Source organism: Anguilla rostrata, chromosome 3 (assembly GCF_018555375.3).
Source record: "Anguilla rostrata isolate EN2019 chromosome 3, ASM1855537v3, whole genome shotgun sequence".
Lineage (NCBI taxonomy): Eukaryota > Metazoa > Chordata > Actinopteri > Anguilliformes > Anguillidae > Anguilla > Anguilla rostrata.
In genome coordinates, this window is record NC_057935.1 from 7329520 (window position 1) to 7352699 (window position 23180).

The following is a 23180-nucleotide window of genomic DNA, read 5'->3' on the forward strand; positions in this document are numbered from 1 at the left end:
CTTTTGACCAATTTCTCCCACCACCCCCCCCCTCCACCCCCCTCGCATTTGGCGTAATTGCCAGTCGTGCCTCTTGCGTCGTTGTTATGCCACCCAAACCCGCTTTTCCAGGAGCACGGCTGATGAAGTGTGTGTGTGTGTGTGTGTGTGTGTGTGTGTGTGTGTGTGAGAGTGTGTGTGTGTAGCCAATGCAATCGCCCACAAACCTCCCCACAGATCACACAGCGCTTCAGCAAGGCTAGCTTCCTAGCAGGGAGGGAAAAACTAACTAGTAGCTTGTGCACGACTAGCTATGATGCTATGACATTTACATTTTAGGCTTTTAGCCGAGTGACTCTACAGAGTGCACAGAGTGCAGCTATAAGGCCTGGCCTCTGCGCTTTTTATTTCCTGACTGAGGAAATTGTGCATTCATTTTATGGATCATCCTGATGGCATATAATCATGAAAGCGGAGTGGTTCAGGCAGCAATAAAGGTTTTTTTTTTTTTTTACAGCAATGTTAAAATTGCCCCTTTTAAACAAGGCTTATGAAACGTAACATGCTCTAACCAGGCGAAGTCTGCCTCTACCGCCGCCGACACATCAACAGTGACTTTTATGTTTATGTCTAGGCATTTAACAGACCCTCGTATCCACGGCAACCTAAATAGCCAGCAGTTTTTACATACATTCCATTTACGCTGCAGGACATTTACTGAAGCCATTTCGGGTTGAGTAGTTTACACAAGGGTACAATGGCAGCATCCCAACTGGGAATTGCCTCAGCAACCTTCGAGTTGATAGCAGAGTACCACTACGCTGCATAACGATTCACCCCCTAATGTCCGTAAATGTCAAAGTCATCATCTATATGTGCTTGGCAGTAAAATAGCAATTAACCTAAGACCACAAATCAGGTCTCGGTGCCCTTCCACCAACAATGAACTACCGCATGCGTAATGAATAATGGATGTGGCGGAATTTTCTACGCAACAAAGGACTGTAGTGGTCAGCATTTTAGCCCTTAGGTTTGCTGGCCTCTGGCAGGTGAAATGCTGCGTTTGCCGACAGTGAGGTACACTGGGGAGCTCCCTAACAGCCTGCAGGCAGGGTTTCCTGTGCCTGAGTGACGCTGACGCTTCCAGCTCCTAGCAGCTGGGCGACGCGCGCGCGGGAATGTGGGCCTTCCTGTTTCACACCCCCCCCCCCCAAAAAAAAAAACGAAAACGAGCGCAGCACTCTCGCCGTGCCTGCCCCCCCCCGGACTGACCGTGAGCAGGTTGAGCAGGTCGGTGTTGGCGTCCATGCCGGGGGCCGTGGCCTGGACGAGCGCCAGCTCCTGCAGGATGGCGTAGAGCTGCTGGGTCTTGGCCAGGTTGACCCGCGTCTTCTCCGGGTCGGCCCAGTCGGACAGAGCCACGTGCACGGCGATCAGGTCCTTCAGGTGCACGCCCAGGATGGGGAAGCGGAACCCCGAGCACTCGGCGAAGCGCCGGCGGTACTGGCTGTAGTTCCCGCAGGACGTCACCAGCTCCGTCAGGCTGTTGAACACCTGGGGAGGGGGGTGAGTGGGGGGGGCGTCGACGGAACGGGACAGGTGAGAACGGGTTAGGACGCTGAGGCTGCGGGAAATCACGTTACTTCCATACGTAAGACGCCCCTATCCAGAGTGAGCCTTCTGATGTAAGAGATCATGTGGCGCCTTCAGAAAGATTTCAACCCCCCTTTGATTATCTTTTTGTTTTTCTGTGGTACAACGTCTAATCAATAGGAGATCAGATCACATTATCTTGAAGACCAAGTAACTGTCCTTGGAACAGTTTTTGAGATGAAGGTCTTCTGAGGCAAAAAAAAAATGTAAGAATTTCTTTTTTTTAATGTTGTTGAAGAAAAAAGTGGTTCTTGCATCATCCATGTGTTAAATATATTGTGTTGGTGACGCAAGAAGAAAACAAATACTTCAATGCATTAAAAATTTAAGGAGCAACAGCACAAAACGAGGAAAAAGTTCAAGGGGGGTGTATTGTTTTGCAAGTGCCTTCACATGATTTACATGAGCAGTGGTGCCGTGCCAGACCAGACAAACAGCATTCCAGCTGGTATATATGTGACCTCACTGAAGCGTCAATGAAAACAAACAAGCTAAGCAAAAACCAAAATATGACTCCAGAATCCCCACAGATCACCTTCCATAACAAGCCCTATAAACAAAACCTAAAAGCACAAAACCTACAATAAACTGAACATTATTTTCAGCCTGGCGTGAGAGGGGAGCCAAGACGCCAAGTCTGAAGAGGCGGGTCTTCAGTCTGCCCCCGAAGGTGGACAATCGTGGACAATTCAGCCGTCCTGACCGCCCAGGTTTGGACGTCGGGCAGGGTTGGTTGTCGATTGGGCGGGACTTCACATCCAGCTCCGCCCATCGACCCATGCAGCAGGTGAAAAACAATCCTGCCTTTTCGAAAACCTCTAGATTGGACTTGGGGGGGTGTGATGTCATAAGGGTGGGGTTTGTCACAAAGCTCCGTCCTCCTACAGCCTTTAGCCAGATGGCTGTCTGACCACCGTGGGAAGTCAGCTCCAGAGCTGAGCACAGAGAGGCACTGCAGCGTTGCAGAACGCAGAGCAAGGGGATCCGGCCAGGGTGTGAAGCTTTGAAGATTCAGAGTACGGCGAAGCCGTCTTATTAACTGCCCTGCCGGCTAGTATCAGGGTTTATTAACTTGATCTGAGAGATAACAGGCAGCCTGCGGAGTGAAATGAGTCACATAATTGGTGTCACAGGAAAGGGTTTCTGCAAATAAACGTGGCCATACATCTGAGCAGTGTTTTCAGGTGAGAGGAACTGAAATAGCATGTAGCTGTGTAAACCATCAGTGCAACTCAGGTCCCGGGATTTTATAACGACGACAATACCGATGGTGAGGTTGGTGATGCCAATTATTATTACTGTGGTGAAGATAATGATGATGACAATAATTTTATATTATTATAAGGGCACTGTAGCATCCCTGCTTTCTCAGAATCCTCAACTCTTACTTTCACGTAATTTACGATAAATGTATTATGATTATGGCGATGAAATTAACAAAGGCACTGATAGTGAAGTTAATGAAGATGATGATGACGATGAGGCCTGTGATAATATACATGAAGAAGGTGATGACTGTGATGTGATGATGACAATGGTGCATGATGACAACGAGGATGATGATGATGATGATGATGATGATGATCACGATGAGGATGACGATGATGATGAGGATGATGACCATGATGAGGATAATGATGATGAGGATGAGGATGATGACCACGACGAGGATGGTGATGATGATGGTGATGATGAGGAGGAGGAGGAGGAGGAGGAGGAGGAGAAAAAGACAGAAAGGCAGGACCCCGGCAGCCGTACCTTGTTGGTCTCACTGCTGATGTGCGACTGCGTGTCCTTGAGCCTGGAGATGGAGCTGTTGCTCAGGCCGCCCACCACCGCCATCAGCGTGTTGAAGTTCTGCAGCTGCAGCAGTTTCTGGGGGGGGGGGGGAGGAACGGTGGGGAGAGGACGAGAAAGAGAGAGGGGTTGAGCGAAGGAGGGCAGGAGACAGAGAAAGTGGTGAGACAGAAGAAAGAGAAAAGAGGAAGAGGGAACAAGAAAAAGAGAGAGGGAGAAGGGGTGTAAATTGGAATTTACAGGGAGAGGACGGGTAAGTTGCGGTGAATAAGACACCAAAACATCACCATCCCACAGAGAAGCAGGTGATGATGAGACCAAACAGTTGACAGACAAACAGACACACTGCATGTAGGGTTCCTCCACAAAATGGAGACAGACGTACCGAAACAATGCAGTGACACAGTGACATGCTGACACCCATGAAAAGGACACACAATGAAAACATGCACACACACGCACGCACGCACACACGCACGCACGTCCACATAGACATGTACACGCGCTCACACACACACGCACACACACATAGACATGTACACGCCCTCACACACACACGCATACACACATAGACTTGTACACGCACACACCCGCACACACGCACACGCACACGCACACATGCCCACACACACACACACACACACACACACACCTAGACTGGGATTGGGACAGACCTTGCAGGTGTATACCCAATCACCGTGTCATCAACTTAGCCATAAATCCTTCTGCGTGTGAACCCGCAGGGGGCCTGTCTTTCCTTCAGGCCACATGGCGTTAAGTGAAAATCGATCGGGTCACAGCTGTTTCTGTGGGCTCCCAGGGGGCACCATTCTTCATCACACTACCCCACTACAAACCGACACGAGCGTAGGCCGTACCCAAGTGCACTTTGGGATCCTAATGCAGCTAATGAAAGACATCAGTAAACCTAAACGGTTTGCAATAAGAACAAGCGAAACGATAGCGTCTCAGTCAAAATAACATCGCTTTCATTTAAAAGAAAGTATTGAAATATAAAGAGATTAAGCAGGCGTGCATCCCGCCCAGAGTTCTAAATCTGCAAAATGATAACAATGGCCACGCTAACAAAAACACAAACTCAAAAACTAAAAAGCACAAACTGAGCTTTTTAAGTACCTACAAAGTCTACTTAAAGAATGTAAATCAATAGCAGGGCATTTAATGCACCCCGCACATTAAAAGCAGCTACACACCCTGGGTGACAACACATGCAATGACACCACAGCTCTACAGAAGCCATTAGGCAGCCCATAATCCATCAAAGGAGAGCGTTCGGGAACACAGCGGATAATCGCTGTTGCATCTGACCCGAAACTGCCCTCATGATCGATTCGGTTCTTTGTAAATTAGAAAATTTTCTTTTAATGTTTTTTTTTTTTTAATACATCTGCTTTACGGAAGCCCGTTTGGGACACAAAAATGCGTGGGAGTTCACTGGATGACTAACCTAACATCACCGATTTCGACGTCAAGAACGCTGCAATGATGCGGTGTATGAAAAGTGAAAAATACTGGTGATACTGAAATAAATGATGCAGTCCATCTGCAGTCAATGGCGTAGCTGTTGGAGAAGAGTTAAGAAGTGTAGTTTAATGTGACAGAGTATGAGGAGACACACCCAGTACTAGAATCCATCAGATTGAGATTCAACGTGATTAAGAGTGCCAATCAAGTAGGTGCTGTATGTCATAACTGGACTTGCAACCCCCCAAAGCTGGGTCTCCAGTAACACTGCTGCTTACCCGAGTAGAACTCACCTGCTAGTACATTAAGGTTTGTTCTAATGACGATTGCCATTTTGCAAGCTATCTAACGATATCACGACGTAAATGACAGTACATGACACCTACACTTGTAAAAACAATGTGTAAACAATGGGGTCTATGGCAGTATGTAATGGCTTGCAGTTACATCGTTTGTTCAGACACTCTGGTACCCGCCTCCCACCTGTCAGTTTGCTGAGCCAATAGGAATGGCCCATTGCATTAAACAGTTTCTTCACTTTCTGTTTTTAGCCTAACTTCTCCATTTCTGGGTACCTTGTCTCCTCTCTCATATCACCGGCTGTGTGCAGCCCTGTATCATTAATCCTCCTGCTGTCAGTGTCTGTGTGTATATCACCGTATCTCTGTTATTGCAAATGCAAACTGAGAATCATTCTCGATTGGCTTGACCAGTGAGAAGAATTATCCAATGAAATTAATAAAAAGTCAAGGGGGGGGGGGTTACAAAACAGGCCAAAACAGGCCAAATAACCACCCTCCAATAATACAGCATAATGATGACAAAAATCATTTCACATAATAAATATGGAGATTTGTTGTTGTGATAGGGATATACTGATCAATAGTCTGCAGCATTTCCCCTTAGAATTCACCAGAAAAGATCATTTCACAGCTGACCTTTAAAAGAATTTCTTTCGGGGGGGCGGTGGGGGCATGCACCTTCGACTGCCCCACAGGATAGCAGTTCTCTGAGTCCCACCCCCCCAATTTCATACTGAGGTTACACCCTTGGATCAATAAAAGAACATGGTGAAAGGAAGAGAAGGAGAATAAACATGAAAGCAGGCAAAAATATACCACCGCAGCAATGAGAAAGAAAGGGATCGATGGCGCAGGAGGCGCAATAGGGAAACGAGGGGGAGGAAAAATGAGAAAGAGAGAAAAAGAGAGAGAGAGAGAGAGAGGGAATGAGACTAAACGAGTCCGAGAGGGAACGGCAAAGGAAACTGAGCGAATGGCATTTGGAAGAGAGAGGATTAACAAGGAAGAGACACATGTGGGGTGAGGGAGGGTTCGAGGATGAGGAACAGGAAAGAGAGGGAGCGGCGGGTGGCGGTGTCCCGGGATGCGTCCGGGGGGGGAGGGGGGGGACAGGGGGGAAGGGGGGGGATGGGGGGGTATGGCGGGGGCGAGTTCACACGTCAGCGAGCGGGGGAAGGGCGCCGCGGAGAGCGTTCCGTAACCCGGCTGTCAGGAAAGGCGCTCGGCGGGACGCGGCAGAGGGGAGAGCCAGACGGCCACCGCCATTGGCTGATCGCTAACCCCTGGCGCTCGGGAGCCTCCGCCGCCGCCGCCAACACCAGGAAGTCGCCGCTCAAAGACAGACCCCAGCCGTTTCCCGGAAAGGAAGCGAAACTCGAGGCCAACGAAGGTGAGCGTTTCCTTTTACGCACCCCTCTCTCACACAAAGCCTTTCAGTGAGACGGACGCTTTAAAGAAACCACTTCCCCCCCCATCCCCCCCCACCCCCACCCACCCCCCACCCCGCCCCGCAAGAGTTTGTTCCTTTTCAAATTCTTTCCGACTTCTTTTTTTTCCTGCAAAGTGTTTATTCCATGTCCCACACGGGTCAGATGCAGCAAGCAAACACAGAACACAGTACAGGCTGCAAGGCGGAACATTGCAACACCAGAGGGCTTGAGGCACGGCACACACGGCACGACTGTTTTAACACCAGTAGATTTTGGGCTGTGCCACATGAAGAGACAGATTTTCAGAGTGCTGTCTCGTCCATGAATGTTGCCATGATCACTTTCATCATAGAACCCTTTCCACCAATCACAAAGTGTCTAGGTAACAACAAAAAGAGCAATGCCAGCGGTAATCGGTGTATACTTTCTGTCCGTGCTCCATTTATCCTCAATAGCCTTCCGAAAGCATAGCTACAAAGTGTCCACCAATCACCACCCAGGGTTATTCCGTTTCATCTCACCAACGTGCTCTGCGATTGGCGGAGCTCCTCCCCTGGTCTCTTAGATGGAAAGCGATGTCATCGCCATCTCATCAGTGTTTTATTTCCCCTTTCTGGAGTGTTTCTGAAAGACGGTAATGCAGTGGTAATACAGAGCCTCGGCCAATCTAATCCCGCCGTACGCCTGGGGAGAGACAAAGCTAATTGGGCCCCGCCGCTGCCGACTCGCTATCGCAGCCAGCACCCTCGCGCGCGGTAATAAATCTCACAGGAGTGCCGGCCTCTTAAACAGGAAGCTTTACGCCCTGACCTTGCCGGCTGCTCGGCTCTAAATTAAATGGGATTATTGCACCGCAAGACGAGCCTGGGGACCCACACCATGGACCAGACACAGGCGGACACGAGCACGCAGACGATACAGATGAGCCCATGCAGAACACAGAAGCAGAGAGACAGATAGAGAACTGCATACACACACACACACACACACACACACCACACCACTCACACAACACACACACAGTACACACACAACACACACACACACACACACATACACACACACCTACACACACATACACACACAAACGCAGACAAACACAGACACACACATACACACACACACTCACACGCATACTCACACAAGCACACACACACCCGTACACACACACACACACACACACACACGCACACACACACGCATACTCACACAAGCACACACACACCCGTACACACACACACACACACACACACATCACACAGCACACCATACTACACAGCCACACACCGTACACCCCACCAACTACCACACGCACACGCATACTCACACATGCACACACACACCCATACACACACACACACAAATACAGAAACTCACACACACACACACATACACAAACACACACACACACAAGGTTAACACAGATAGGCAAACAAACCTATCTGCGTTACCCGTGTGAGCGTGCTAAACCGAAGGCGTAATTAACTGTTGTTCCGATGGAGCCGTTCATTGATTGGCCGAAGGGAAGCGCTTTACCTGAGCCACGCGGATGAAGTGCGAGATGACGGCCGCTCTCTGGGGGGCGGTGGGCTTGCTCAGCACCATTAGCTGGATCCACTGGGACACGCTGTTGAACAGGGTGATGAAGCGCTCCAGGATGGGGTTGTCCACAGTGCAGCCGTGCATCACAAAGCTGTGGTAGTCCTGGAACTGAGACGGGGGGGGGGCAATAATTAGGGTCAGATGTGAAGAGAGGATAGGGGAAGGAACACACACAGACACACACACACACACGCACACGCACACACAAACACACATACGTACACACAGACACACACACACACACACACATACCTCGCATAAGCGGCACACAACGCATACGCACAAACATACAAATGCACCCACAGGCCACAAACATATACATTTGCTACACCCAAACACAAGCTCACACACAGACATGCACACAAACACACGCACAGCCAGAGGTTAAACATACTCCACACGGCTATCCAGACACAGGGGAAGGAACAAAAAACAGACGCACGGACACAGAAGGACGGGTGTACAGAGTCCTGCCGATGTGTCCTGTTCCGCCTGCGCGACTCTCACCAGGATCTTGCAGAAGGACTTGTACTCCAGGTAGGTGAGGTGCTCCGCCAGCTCGCAGGAGTCCAGGTGATCGAAGAGCAGGGACATCTTCCTCTTCTTGGAGACGGAGGGGACTCGCTGCGTCACCTGCCGCTTCCACTCGTACGACGGCCTGGGTGCGCCCAAAGCTCAAATGAACGTCATGGCAACGCCTTCAGGAATGGCCCACTCCCGTCTAACGCAAGCTCTGCTGCTTACAATGTGCACCAATCGATGATGTCACGGAACATGACATTCAAAGGAGTACACAAAATAGTTTCAATTTTCCGTTGCAGTAGAAAGACGTTACCAAGTGGAATGTTTTCAAGAATCTGAAAACGGGGGCTTCTGGGTGGCTCATCCTGTTAAGGCACTGTTCTGCATGGACGAGCCCCACAGTGTGGTATCGAGAGCAGACGACCGCGACAGTGACAAACCACAGGCCGTCAGCCCTGCAGAGTGATGCACAATTGGCTCTAGTGTCACCCAGGGACGGGGGGGGGGGGGGTTTCCGTTGGCTGGTATGATTGCATCTAATCGCACACCAGCAGGTCCCACAGGTAAATCGGGCACCCACACTTCAATCTGTTAAGCAGCTTAAGTAAGGGCTTCCTCTTCGCGAGCGTGGCGTACAGACTAGGCAATGATAAGAGGTGCTTCGGAGGAGAGCAGATGCTTATCTGTGCTCTCACAAAACAAAAGTGGGGTTGCGGCAATGAGTGATAATAAATACAAATGGGAATTCAAAATCGGGGAGGGGGGGTGGAGGAAAAAGCATTTTAAATATGAAAGGAAAAATAAAGATTTCAAATGGATCAGGGAGCAGGGAACAAACATGGCTGACGAGCAAGCCGTTACCTCTGTCTTCTCTACGGGGGGGGCAAAAGGCAACACAGCACGGGCGATTCGCTTTGTTAATTTCTTTAATAATTAATTTGGACAGTTCAAAGGAACCGATACGGCAGGGCAGGTTCAGCATGTCAAACAAGGTGAGCGTATTTATGATGGGACGCTTTACTAGTACAATAGTACTAAAACCGTTAAAAAAGTGCTTAAGGATGCCAAACACTTGGAGAGGCCTCTTGGTGTAGCAGCGAAGACAATCTCTTCCACCACTCAAAGCAGCACAGCGTACCGGGAATTTCAGGGTGTATATAAGAGCGCCAAAATTTACAACAACATTTTAAAACAGAAACAGGACTGAACTGGGTGTCCGGTTGCAAAACATTGCATGTAAGGAAACTGAGAGAGAGATTGTGCACCTTTATTTTCTGATCTTATCAAACTTTAACTATACTGTACGTTACCCCACAGCCAACCAAGTGTGTGTGTGTGTCAACACTCTGAGGGCAAACATATGCTGCAAAACATGGCAACTGTTGAGAGGGAACGTCCTGTTCAATAGATGGAATGCCTCGTTCAGTAGATGGAATGGCTGATTAATGTAAGCTCCCGGTCATAGGGAAGGCAGTCTTGCCACTGGACTGTTTCGGCACGTGACTTACACGTTCTCAATGTCAATCAGGCGACTCTGGCGCTCATTTCCCTCCAGGGTAAGCAGGTCCTTCAGGCCTTTGATCTGCTCGGCCAGCTCCAGGTTGAGGTCAAACTCAGCCGGGAACTCCGAGATCCAGTACCTGTTCAGATGGTGCAGACGAGACAGAATGAGTCAATGAAGTGTTGGGTACCCAAACCCAGTACCACCACGACAATGGTTTCCGTACGACCGACTCGCAATTCAGATTTTGGTGGCGCACGCCTTCACTGGCTAATGTTACGCTCGCTCTGTGGACTCAGCCAGTAACAGCAGCTACTGTTAGCAAGCTAGCTAACGTTAGACTCGGTCAAAATGCCAAAAGCGAGACGATATAAATTATAAGTGCAAAGTATAATTTAAACAATTAAATAAAGCAAATATTGTTCAATTTCTTTGGCTTCGCAATAAAAAAGTTGCTCTTTAATGTCGTCGTTTGCTCTTTATCTTAAAGGAGGTATCAATTCAAGCAGTGTTCTAAAAGTATTGTTTCACCACTGGTATCAGCCAAATCTAAACAATACACATCCGCAGTCATCAGTGTGCTGTATCTGATGGTTCATCTCTTACATTGAGATACAAAGCGTGACAATCACAGGTAGGTTCCGAGAGAGCCTGGCCTTACTTGACTAGGTGGCAGATTTTCGTCCGGAGCTCAGCAGTACAGTTCTCTGTCTGGGATCTGTCAGGCTGTTAAGGGAAATATCTGCCCTATATCCTTTCCCACCAACATTTTTTTTACCTTAATGCAGCCCCTAAGCAGAGACCCTGGATCAACCTTAGGAATTTTTCCCACAGTGGGGTTATGACTAGGGTCATATAAGCTCTCCGTGGTTCAGGTGTAAGATTTTTCCCATACTGGTTGAGGCTATGTTCAGGATTAGGTAAGCACTGACCCTGGGCTAGCTTTGAATGAATTTGTCCCACATTGGTGAGGGTTGCGTAAGCTCTGTTCCTGGATCAGCTGTAAGGATTTTATCCCACCATGGCTACGTTTATGGTTATGGTCATACAGGCTGACCCTGGATCAGCGGTCTCGAGCAGTGCAAGACGGCAGCCACACATCGTTCTGAGGCGATGTTTCCCTTGCTCAGTCGGGTGGTGACGCCCCAACTGCCATCTTAGGACCATCGCAAAAGGATACTTCTGCAGGAGCATCCTGGCGAGCTCGGTGGAGGGGAGGTACCAAGGATGCATCATGAGGAACATGCGCACCTGGGAAGGCTCCTTCAAGGAGCCTTTGTCATCTGAGAGAGGGGAATAGACGTCAGGTTCAGCACACTCCAGCATGCAGACGCTGACGATCTAACAGCTTTGTTATAGACAGGATGGGTCCAGTGTTGTTCAGCGAGCGACAAAGGCCTAGAATAATGGATGACTGAAATAGCATTATTATTTATAGCTAGCATACAGCCCCGTCAATCTCTAGGTGGAGACGTCTAGTATTCTAAAGGCTTAAATGACTGCAGCATTACCACTTCCTATTCTGGGGGATAGAGTGAGTGGGTGGAGCCAAGACTCACAGTGATAGATGATTGACAGGTCTGCAAATACCAACCGAAGGCTTGGATGCAGGCGTCCACCAGCTCGTCGACCGTCGCCGACTGATCCTGGGTGGGGGACTCCATCGCGCCCGCCTTTCCTCCCCTCCCCTCCTCTCCTCTCCTCCTCTGGCTTCCAACGGCCTTTCCCTCTCTTCCGTTGCTTCTCTCCACCTCAGTCACCTTCCTGCTCTGCAAGCAGACACAGGCGAAAAAAAAAAATTTAACACTTTAGAGGTGTAAGATCACAAATATGTAATTGGAATGCTCTTAACAGAACATTCTAATGCTGATGTAACAATTGCCAGTGGTAATGGAAATCAATGGAGTTCAAGAACACTTAGAATTTTGAAAAAAAAAAAAAAACCTTCCAAATAAAAATACCCTTCAAATGGATAATAGATGTCTAGCATGTCCTCTTTCTAGAAAAAGTGGACACAAATCCATGTAAGTGCGTGCATGCTTACGTAGGTGTGTGCATGCATCCAATAAATTGGTGTGAGGGAATTGCGTTTTTGGAGCACAGAGGGTCAAAGCCCAGAGCATCTTTGGCTGTCAGTATGTTTGTGTATGCATTTATGTTAAGTCAAATTTTAGCTTCCAGCACTGCAAGGCCTGACTGTGTTGAAGCAGCCTCATATGGTCAGGTTTAAAATTAGGAAGTGCTAAGACCACAGCATCGCACCACAGACTTCAGTTTCTGCTGCAGTCTTCTTTAATCATGTTAGTCTGAAAGTCTGTTGAATATATGCTGAAATACCATTAGGCAATATATGATACAAGAGATTTCCTAACCACGAGGGCATCTGTACAGAGAGAGTAGAAATGCAGATGGGGCGTTTGGAGGAAATTACAAAAATTTAAGAGCTTATTGCCTTGAATTTCTAGACAGTTTGGCTGTAATTCTTATCTGTAATTTTATCAGTAATAGAGTTACACAGCATAGCGCAATTCGGCCATCGTTTAAAAGGATTCAAACTAGAACAAAAATTAAACAATATACCATTTTATTACTGCACTGAACTAAATGAATTCTGTCCGCCTTTGTAATTGGTTATTGCGTGTATTTTCTTCCTTTGAAAATGGGAACACGAAGGCACGCAGCGTGAGTGTGATGTTCCGTTTTTCAGACAAAAGCCTGCTTAATGCACTTCATGTTAAGAAGTAGGAAGCCTGTCTTTTGCAACTCCGTTGATCTAAATAGATTCCTTCCCACAGGAATATTTGTGTAGGTGGGCCTTCATTTTCACAACTCTTGCTCCAAGCAACCACGCATTTTGTGTAATAAAAGTCGCTGGATAAGGAACGGTTCAGCGTGTTTTTTGGGAGGATGTCATCCAGCTCCTGATTGGCTCTTTCCAGCACGGTCCTCTTGACCTCATAACTACTCCCTTTGAATTGCATAGCAGACACGCCTATCCGGTTTGTGCACAGTTTCTGGTTGAAAGTAAATCTGGTTGTAAGTACCTAGTTCAAGAGTACAACAATATAATTGGCTGGATTTGATCATGTGGGTCACTATGAACCCACACCTCGAGCAAGCAAGAGGAGGATGGGCTCCCGTACTGCATCTGGTTTCTTCCTATGAGCAATCTAGGGAGTTGGCGATCTTTCCCAAGTTGCCGATGTCATCTGCAGCTTGCTTTTGTGGGAACTGAGACGGAATATCCGGTGAACCACATTTGCGTCAAAAATGTTTTGAAAAATGCTCTATACAAAAACATATTGATTTGATTTTACAGCAGTCACCACACCCACAATGCGAGCCAACAACTCTCCTGGTTATGCCAGTCAAACCTGCGTACTTTCAGTTTTCATTTGAGAGGAAAAGACAGAGCACCAAAGGAAGAATGCCTGATCAAGGTGAATGTCAGCATTATCTAATAAAGTGTGTGTCACAGTATCCAGGTCAATGTCGAATTGTGGGATTGCATATTTCTCAGAATTTAGTCCATCTGCAAAAAGTCATAATAATAACATGACCTAAATAAAAACATATCCCTGCAGCACGTTCAGGCATAAAGAACAAGCAATGCTTGTGGTACACATCAGCCGATGTTTCATGAAAGATAAACTGACAGCAAAACATGACATTTAAAAAAAAAAAAATTATGTCCTTATCCAGGGTTACTGATTAGGGGCTGCATGCAAAATGCATGCAATGTTATATTTATAGTTTATTCATCAGATTTTATTATGGACCTGCATATGACTACTTTTGTTTCTAAAAACATTTTTTAACTGTTTTCTTAGAACAACAGGCAGGTCGGGCCCTGGTGGTTTTGGGCTGTCACTGTTCGACTGCCTCTGTACACATTCTTAACAGTGACAATCTAATTTAGGCAGACAGCACTCACCAAGGCGAGTACAGAAATACATTCAAACCACATTTTATCACTTCCTGAAACCAAGACGGCATGTCACAACTGTTTCCTGTACGGTCAAACAGAAATGAGGTGTGCCTACAGGCTGCCGTTCCACCAAAAACAGAAATATGTGCTTTCTCAGTACTCTTCATTTATCAGGGCTATTTTTCCAAGGGGAACCACGGCAACACGTGGCAGGTCCTCCACGCGAACACACGCGCCACCCCAGATTTCAACCGAAAGCAGAACTAACAAACGCAAAAACAAAAAGCAGCGAAGCACACATCTCATGTCGTAATTTGCAGCTCTGTATTTCGCAGACCAGAATGCAGCGAGCTGCTTATATTTGTGTGAAATGCGGTAATTTTCCGTGCAGAAGGGCCCTGGCTTTGAGGACCTGATGCTGATTGCCTCTAAAAATGCCGCGCTGTCACTGAGCCGGTCGGCTCAGTATTAACGCTAACCCAATGCGGCTCAGTGGCGGACTCTGAAACGCCACCGTCATTCACTTCTCATCATGCTGCATTGGGGGGAGGGGAGGTGCTCGTAGGGCTGCTCCTGCATCTCACTGCGTGGGAACAAGAGGCAATGCAGCAAAACGATGTCAGAAAGCGTTCCCCCCCCCGTCCCCCGTCCCTCGTCCCCCGTCCCCCGTCCCCCCCTCCCTGTCGTCCCCCAGACCACTGCGGCAGAGCAGTAGGCGGACACTCGCAATTACAGCCGAGAGCCACCGGGGGCACAGGGGAGAGCTCTTCACTCCTCTCCTGCGTCTCGCTGAGGGGGAGACCAAGCGTGAGAAGGCTCGGCTCAGCCCTGAACAGAGCTGAGCGGGGCCAAGCCAGGCTAAATCAGGCCTCAGGAAACCGCACGTGTGAGAACACACCGCAGGCTGACCTGGGGCTGTGTGAACACACACACATACACACACACATACACACACACACACACGCTCTCTGTAACACATCCCATAGCTCTGGACCTCTCTTTTCACAGTATTTCATAACGCACTTTGAAGGTGGCAAACGTCACTCTCTAAATATATCCATCCCAGGGAGTGTGTTTGGTTGGACGCACTGAACATTTGTCAATGAGCTGCTCACGGAATGTCAATGTGGATTAGGCCGCTTTTTGATTGGTTGAGAGAATTTTGAAAGACTAATCTGAAGCATGCAGGCATGAGGGCTATTTTGGAGAGCGAGCTCGAGTGGCCTGAGACTCGTTTAACTTTTTTTTTTGTCTTTCTGCGCTCGTCTCATTTCTGTCCTGCTGGTCCTGCGTGGTCATTCGTTTATTTATTTATTTATTGCAAAAATCCGTCACCAAGGCGACGAGAGTCTCTTGCACTCTGCACAGACACTGCCACCACTAGCTCTCCCAGTACCAGGGAGAGAGAGAGAGAGAGAGAGAGAGAGAGAGAGAGAGAGAGAGAGAGAGAGAGAGAGAGAGAGAGAGAGAGAGAGAGAGAGAGAGAGAGAGAGAGAGAGAGAGAGAAAGAGAAGTTAAATTGGACCGGGGCAGCCTCTGATTGGGTGAATCAACCCTTCTGAGAGCCTGACAGGATTCAGGGTCCGTGGGCAACCTGGCTGAAAAAACGCAGTTTGGAGTGACAGCGCAGGCGGCGCCGTCCACCCACCGACACGGCGCACAGTGTCGGCGGACGGGTAAAGGCTGACGCCAAGCCGAAACATCTCATCCCTATTTTTCGCACAGAGGACAGGAGGAGGAGATCTACCATCCTGCAGGTTTTCATTTCAATCCTAATCTGGCACACCACCTCACTCTACTAATTAGCAGCTCAGCTGGGTCTCTAGCTGTTGCATGAGGTGCACTAGGTTAGGGTTGGAGTGAAGGTAGAACTCCAGGGACAGGGCTGCGAACCACTGCAGTGCAATATGGCGAGAAGCTGCAAAAGTTTCTAGAAACATTCTCTGAATGTCATTGCGTATCGAGTGCTTTGGCTCATACTCCAAGGGACCACCCCCACCCACCCAACTACGCCCCCCCACCCCCCCCCCCCCGCACCCAACGTCCCGCTCCTCGAGACCTCTGCGGATGGGCCACCTTCCGCCATTAAAACCCTGTTCTTAAATGGCCTTTCTGTCGCCAGATTATCCCGCGCTGTGCAAACGCTAAAGATTATCTCCCGTTGCCTGGTGACTGGGGACTGAGCCGATCGATCCGCCCGTACAGCCTCCTGGCGGGCAGGCTTTTCCATTTCACAGGGATCAGAGGTTCTCCTCCACAGCACGGCTCTCCGCCCGAAACCGGTCCTTCAAACGCCTCCTGTTTTGACTGCGGCCTTTGTTGCCCCGAGCCACAACACATCACTGTTTGGTCACACGCGCATTTGGTCTGTCTGTCTGTCTGTCTGTCTGTCAGTCTGTCCGCAATTCTGTCTGAAGTTTTCCGTGTAACAGTGGCAAATCGTTTACAGTACAACTGGAGGCATGTTGCAGAGGCTTTTCTCCTGAAGGACCTACACAGTGCACGTTCTATACAAGTAATCTATTTCTACAGGTGGATACATACTGAAGTGATTCGCGGTACAACGGCTGTGCCCCACCTGGAAATCGAGCCTGCAACCTAGAAGTTGAAAACACAGCTCTCGAACCATTATAGTACACTGCTCCCCCCAACATGTGATCGATCATTTTGGAAATAACTGTAAAAGAGTCCAGGAAAAAATATCTTCAAAATTCTCCAAGAAAGAAAAATACTCTCCTAAGATCCTCTCCTTGCCTTGACATCGTCCTTCTTTTTGAAACCAGCTTTTTTTTTTAAATTTTTTTTTTTTTAGGTATGGGCGGTTTAAATGCACCAGTAGAATCGACTGTTCAGTCTGGCTTTCAGAATCTAATTGGCAACCTTCACTGACACAGACAAGGAGCTGGGAGAGCTTAAGATGCCTGTCCCTGGAAAAAAAAAATTTTCTTGTGCTCTGAACCAATGTTACAATTTGTACACGCTGTACAAACACGCGCCGGGACACGGACTGAGGGTGGATAGAGAGGCGAGCATTTACAGCGACCACAAAGGAAAGACAGAGTGTGGAAGAGAAGCACTGCAGAAGAATCCCTTTTTCCCTTTTCTGGAGCGCCTGCATGTTTTTTAATGCCTGCATGATCTCAACACCGCTCTCATAAAGGAGCTCATTGACTGAGGAACAGGCCGGCCTCCCCCATGACTCAGTGTACTCCTCTCACAAAGAGGATGCACACACACACACGCACACACGCACACTCACACACACACACACAGGCACACACACACACACTCACGCACACACACACAGGCACACACACACACACACACAGGCAACACACACACACACACACAACACACAGCACACACACAGCACAGACACACACACACACACACACACACACACTCACACCCACAGACACACACACACAACACACACACACCACACACACACACCACACACACAGGCACACACACACACACACAGACACCATCACACACGCAGACACAGACACACACACACACAATACACCACAGCCTACACACACACACCATACACACACACGCACTCTACTCTAACACACACATACACACACTGTCGTATGCACACACTCTCTAACAGACAAACATAGCGCACTCTCTCTAGCACACACATACACACTTTTGTACACACATTCTCTAACACGCATGCACGCACACACACACACACACAGTCTTGGTTATAACATAAAAATACTTAGTGATAGCCCCTGACATTCTCAAAAAATTTTATATTCATCTTTGTAATGGTTCATTTAGTACAAGCCACACAAGAAGAGTGGTCACACCAACAGCCCCTTGTCACACCGCGCTACAAAACTCGTCGCGATTTGCATTCATTGATCGCCCTGCGAGCAATCATCGACCATTGCTCCGTGTAATCACTGGCTGTTTTTTCAGCCATCCTGCGTTCTGTGAAAGCCCTCGTTAACCCTTTGAAGAGTAGGTTTTTTTCAGAAATTTTTTTTTCTGAAAAAAGCTTTTTGCGGAACCCTAAGTCAGCGTTCTAGAACTCCATTGCGTTCAGTTACCAGCTACGGTTGTTACACCGGCATTAGAATGTCCCGGTCAAGAACATTTTAATCACTTTTTTTTTGTTTGTGGTCTCACACCGTAAAGGGTTCAATGGGAACCAGTAAGAAGGACAACAACACATCCTATACATCGCCCTGGCTTGAGGAAACTGTAAGGGGTTTTCGTTGGTGTCTGAGCGCTGCTTGGAACAGATATAGACCTCCATTGTGGTCTGACTACTGACGGTTTCTATTTTAAGCCCCAGAGCCCAGGGAGGGCCCTGTTTCCTGCCCTCAAAATACAGAGCCCGGGGCATCCGTAGGGTAGAGTAGCTACTGCTAAGAGAGATTAGCCTTACTTCAGATGAAAGGGAGAGACAGAGAGAGAGAGAGAGAGAGAGAGAGAGAGGGGAGGGGGAAAACAACATAAGAAAAAGATAGACATACTGGAAAACAACGATAAAGGAACAAAAATAAGCAGAGCAACCGAAAGAGAGAGAGAGAGAGAGAGAGGGAGGGAGGGAGGGAGAGAGGGAGGGAGACAGAGATGAGAGAAGAACAAAAAAAAGAGACTAAAAGGACATCCAACACAAAGCATTCATGAATGCATCAGCAAGATTCATTAAAATGGAACCGCTCAAGGGATTACAAGGGAAAAGCCTTTGAATATAAAATGGCAATAGATTAATATAACCGCCCATTGATAAAAAGGGAAGAATTCATGTTTTCAAGCAGAGCATCGTTGGAAATTTGAATAAATTGTCCATATGCCAATGAGGACGTTTACAGATTTACAAGTACGAGAGATGGGGTGAATGACATATACAGTAGATAACCCAGAGAGTGGCACACTATAACCTCCTGAGGTCCCCGCATAGAAAAAGTTTCAGGATTTCCATTTTTTTTATCATTCAAATGCCTTGCGTGACAAGAACGTGTTGCAGTGGAAATATTGACATAAGTTTGTTTTTACTGAATGTCCCCAATAGCGTAAGTTCCTGCACTGTGGAATATGTGGTTCTTGAGATTAAGATCAGCCTCGTGTCCCCTTACAAGGAACGAAAGCGATTTGCTGACTTTCTTAGGAAGACAAATATTTATTTTGATAGGCAACAAATAAATTCCTTGTTTCAGCACTATAGAAAATATAAAGTGTGGACCTGACGAAAGGAGTAGTCAATTCAGAGCGTTAGATTTGACAACTCCACACTCACTGTGGGTGAGATAGTGGCACAACTCCTAATGCAACCATCTGGCTATATATCTATCATAGAGTCCAACTGTGTGGAAATCGCTTGGCTTTCCTTGCTTTGTACAGACTCTTCCTGTTCTACTTCTATCCTTCACCAGATGTGCAACCGTCGTCATAACAAGTACCGGAAGCCTGTGTGTGTGTGTGTGTGTGTGTGTGTGTGTGTGCGTATGTGCGTGTGTGTGTGAGTGCATGTTTTCATGCTTGCTTGCGTGCGTGTATTTTTGTATTTAAGTGTGAATCAGCATGTTTGTGCTTCAACTTCTCCTTTCCGTCCTAATCTTTCCACCGCCCCACACTCACAAAGCCCCAGCTGTACACACTGTGTGTGTCCACATGTGCTGTGTTTATCACGCAATGGCCAAAACACAGAGGGTTAAATATCCATGACACAATGCTGTTTAGCACAGGAAGACAGGCCCTTGTGTCAGACATTGAAAGCAAACAAAGGCCACAGTGATTCACTCTTGTTCTCTCCCTCTCAATCTTTCTCTATATATTCCCCATACCTACAATTCTCGGTCATTCTGTCCATTGTTTATATGGACACATACCAGCATCGTCTGTTATAAAAAACATTAGGCATAATTGGCAAAACAATGGCAATACAACTACTATTGCTGCTACTACTACTACTAATAATAATAATTATTATAATAATAATCATCATCATCATCATCATCATAATGCAAAGATAATCGGAAATTGACAATAATGTTACTTTTTCTCTCCCTGCCGTTCTTCCCCTCTCTCTCTCCTTTTATAGATAACGGTTATGCAAGACCTGGGGTTGTTCAGGTAATGTTACTGCGTGGCATATTTCTGGTCAGTGCTTCTGACATTGAACTCTAATGCAGGAGTAATTCGATCCTTCGGTGGACAGATACAGGGTTTTCGTTTTTTTTTTTTTTTTTTACTGGATGCTCACTAAACTGGAGTCATTAATAAAGCACAAGCAGTTTAAAGGGAAATTGTAGCTAATTGCTTTTCATAACAGGCTTTGAATCCAACCAGTCCAAAAAGAGAGCACTGACTCTCCTCTCCAGGTTCACATCGCAAAGCAAAGCTAAAAATAACTGGGGCCGAGGTGTATTGTGTCTGTGTGTGGATACTTGATAAAAAAGGCAAAAGTGACGACAAATTTCAACATTTACAACCTGGCCCAGGATCTTGAAACACACTCAGTAACAGAACTTGTGCTCATTTTTAACATCTGAATTTACATTAGTACTGGATCAGGGAGTGAGGGCAAATGAGATTTTCCAGGGGTATCATTTAAACAGTGAAGAAACTGGACAATTTTTCATGCAATGGCAAAACAAAATGCAGCAAGAAAAACTGCCCTTTTCTTGTTTTGTTTTTTTCAGCATGTGCTTAAAGTCATAAATTGCCCTTTTAATCCTTTTTTCCTGTTGCAACCATAGTATGTGCACGCTACACTTCAAATACTTTCACTTCCTGTTACCACCGCGCTGTTTTATGCAATGAGTAAACCCTAAAATGCAAACGCTCCAATTTCAATTTCCCCATGAGCGCAAGCGTATTTCTAATCATGGTACACTCTGCAGCTAACTGTTATGCATGGTGAGTCAGTGCAAAAAAATATATAAAAAACTGAGAAAGTACTGTCAATAAATGAGTTCCAGTTAACAATTTAGGATCTGAGGCAACATATCCATTGTCTGCTATGCATCTTAAAAGAGATCCAGCCCTGATGTTTCACACAAATTCCCACTTGTGCTTGCTCTAAAATATGCCTGGGCGTACATGACTTAAAAAAGACAGGCCCGCCTTAGAAACAGAAACCAAGACAACGTAGCCACCCGAAAACATGCCAGGTTATGTGTGGTATTCTGGTACGCCGAACAGAGCAAGTGTGAAGCTCAGCTTTTGAAGGTGCACCATATCATCATAAGAATCGTAAGAATCACACAGCATCGCTTCTTAATATCAGAGCAAGATTTTAAAATTCCACCAGTCCACCTCAATCTCAAGTCCGAGATTATCTGGCCCGATTATGAACCCGTTTGATTACAGAACCGCCTTACTGAGCTTCCAGGCTGCCACCAGCACCATTTCCTGTTCACTTTGTGCCAAGAGCCCAGAATATAAGAGGCAGGCGCTATTTCTATACTAGTACTATGCAACCTCAAAAAATTAAAAATATATATATTTGTTTTAAAATTCATAACGCATTACAGAATCGATCTTGCTATGTATATATAATATATATCAAGATCAATAACTCATATATATAATTAGTTACGTACATTTGCAATTATATAAAAGCCATTCAACTCCTCAAAACAGAACTATATTCATGGTAAGAAACATACTGAACTTAATTACTCACTGTAGTCTTACTTTATAGTCTGAACACGCAACCCAATGGCATGAGACAGGGTGCTGGGACCACTAATGTTATAGGACAGATATGAAGCATAATTTTCACACATAGTTGATTTAAAAAAAAAAATATATATATATATATATATATATATATATATATATATATATATTTGTTTTTCAATAAAAATAATTGGCTGCAGTTCTTCCTTGTCTCAACCCACGCAGCAGAACCCAGGCAGATCTGTGCCTGAAATATCTGTGCGAAATAGACGAAGAGTCACTCAAAAGCGCGGCGAAGTATAGATCCGCGATCCCGAAGCGGCTTGCTCACGCAGCTTCGACTTGGCATCTCGGCCAATTTTTTTTTTTCAAACCCACGATTAATCACGAAAATAACGGCGGCAGAAATCATGGGGGGGAGGGGGCCAGGGGCTAGGTATGTTCGGCAGCCCGCAGTGGAGAGGCCTAGCAGGCTTGCAGCCCCCAGAGCCCTCGCCTCCGGGTCAAGGCTTGCTGTAATTACCTCTCTGCCGATTTGCCTTTCTCTCTTGTGGATTGATTTTTCCAGTGATTTCAGCATCCATTAGTTTTTTTTGTGTGTGTGTGTGTGTGTGTGTGCGTGCGTGCGTGTGTGTATGTTTTTTTTTTTGTTTTTTTTTTAATGAAACCTGACAAACTGCTTCAGCTTCCATTGATCCAAAACAAAGGAACTAATTAAAAAGCAGTTCAGTTCACTAACAAGGACAGTACTTAGAGCAACGATAGAGGCCATTTCCTCTTGCGGTCGAAAAAACAAACGATTCTCATAAATGTAATCCACCTGACGGAACCCCCGGGGATCCACCAGATTAAATACACTGGAATACGAATGCCTATTCTCGGACTAAATTATTGGCATGCTTCTGGTCGAAATTCCAGTCGAAATAATGATGCACTGGATTAAAAGGACTAAGATGAGTCAGTCACAGGAGCAGCTGACAGTTGATGGTCAGGCAAAATGGATGCGTTCTCCATCCTTTTGTGACCTTTCACAGTCTGACTAACCAGTAATAAATCAAGCTGTAACCTTTTTTGATTAGGATGTCATGCCTACAATGAAATATGTTGGTGGGTCTTTGATGTTATGGGACTGTCTAAGATCTACTGATCCAGGGGTTCTTGTTATGATTAAAAAACATCACTAATGCTAGAAAGGACTAAGACATTTTAGCCAAAAACCTGGGATAAGTGACAATGCAAGACATCTTCCTCCAAGGTGATGATCCCAAGTGTACCTTAGAATCCAAGCATACAAAACTTGAACCCAATCAAAAATGTACCACCAATCAGAA

At 46.7% G+C, this 23180-nt stretch overlaps 1 protein-coding gene across 6 annotated transcripts in view; it reads right to left on the reverse strand.

Annotated features, from left to right (window-relative positions):
* LOC135250009 (RAS guanyl-releasing protein 2-like) overlaps positions 1-23180 on the reverse strand; it is a 38188-nt gene that overhangs the window by 12573 nt on the left and 2435 nt on the right. For 4 of the 6 annotated variants that reach the window (XR_010328845.1, XM_064325787.1, XM_064325786.1 and 1 more), the window contains exons 2-9: positions 11866-12040; positions 11452-11554; positions 10933-10989; positions 10279-10410; positions 8756-8906; positions 8183-8356; positions 3391-3507; positions 1252-1533 (exon numbers count right to left, since the gene is read on the reverse strand). Coding sequence is in view for 5 of the 6 variants with exons in the window: in XM_064325787.1 (XP_064181857.1) it covers positions 1252-1533; positions 3391-3507; positions 8183-8356; positions 8756-8906; positions 10279-10410; positions 10933-10989; positions 11452-11554; positions 11866-11935 (1086 nt within the window). In the remaining variant the exon portion in view is untranslated. Of the gene's footprint in view, positions 1-1251; positions 1534-3390; positions 3508-8182; positions 8357-8755; positions 8907-10278; positions 10411-10932; positions 10990-11451; positions 11555-11830; positions 12041-23180 lie in introns of those variants that run through there. The other 2 variants (XM_064325788.1, XM_064325789.1) reach the window with 2 other exon arrangements.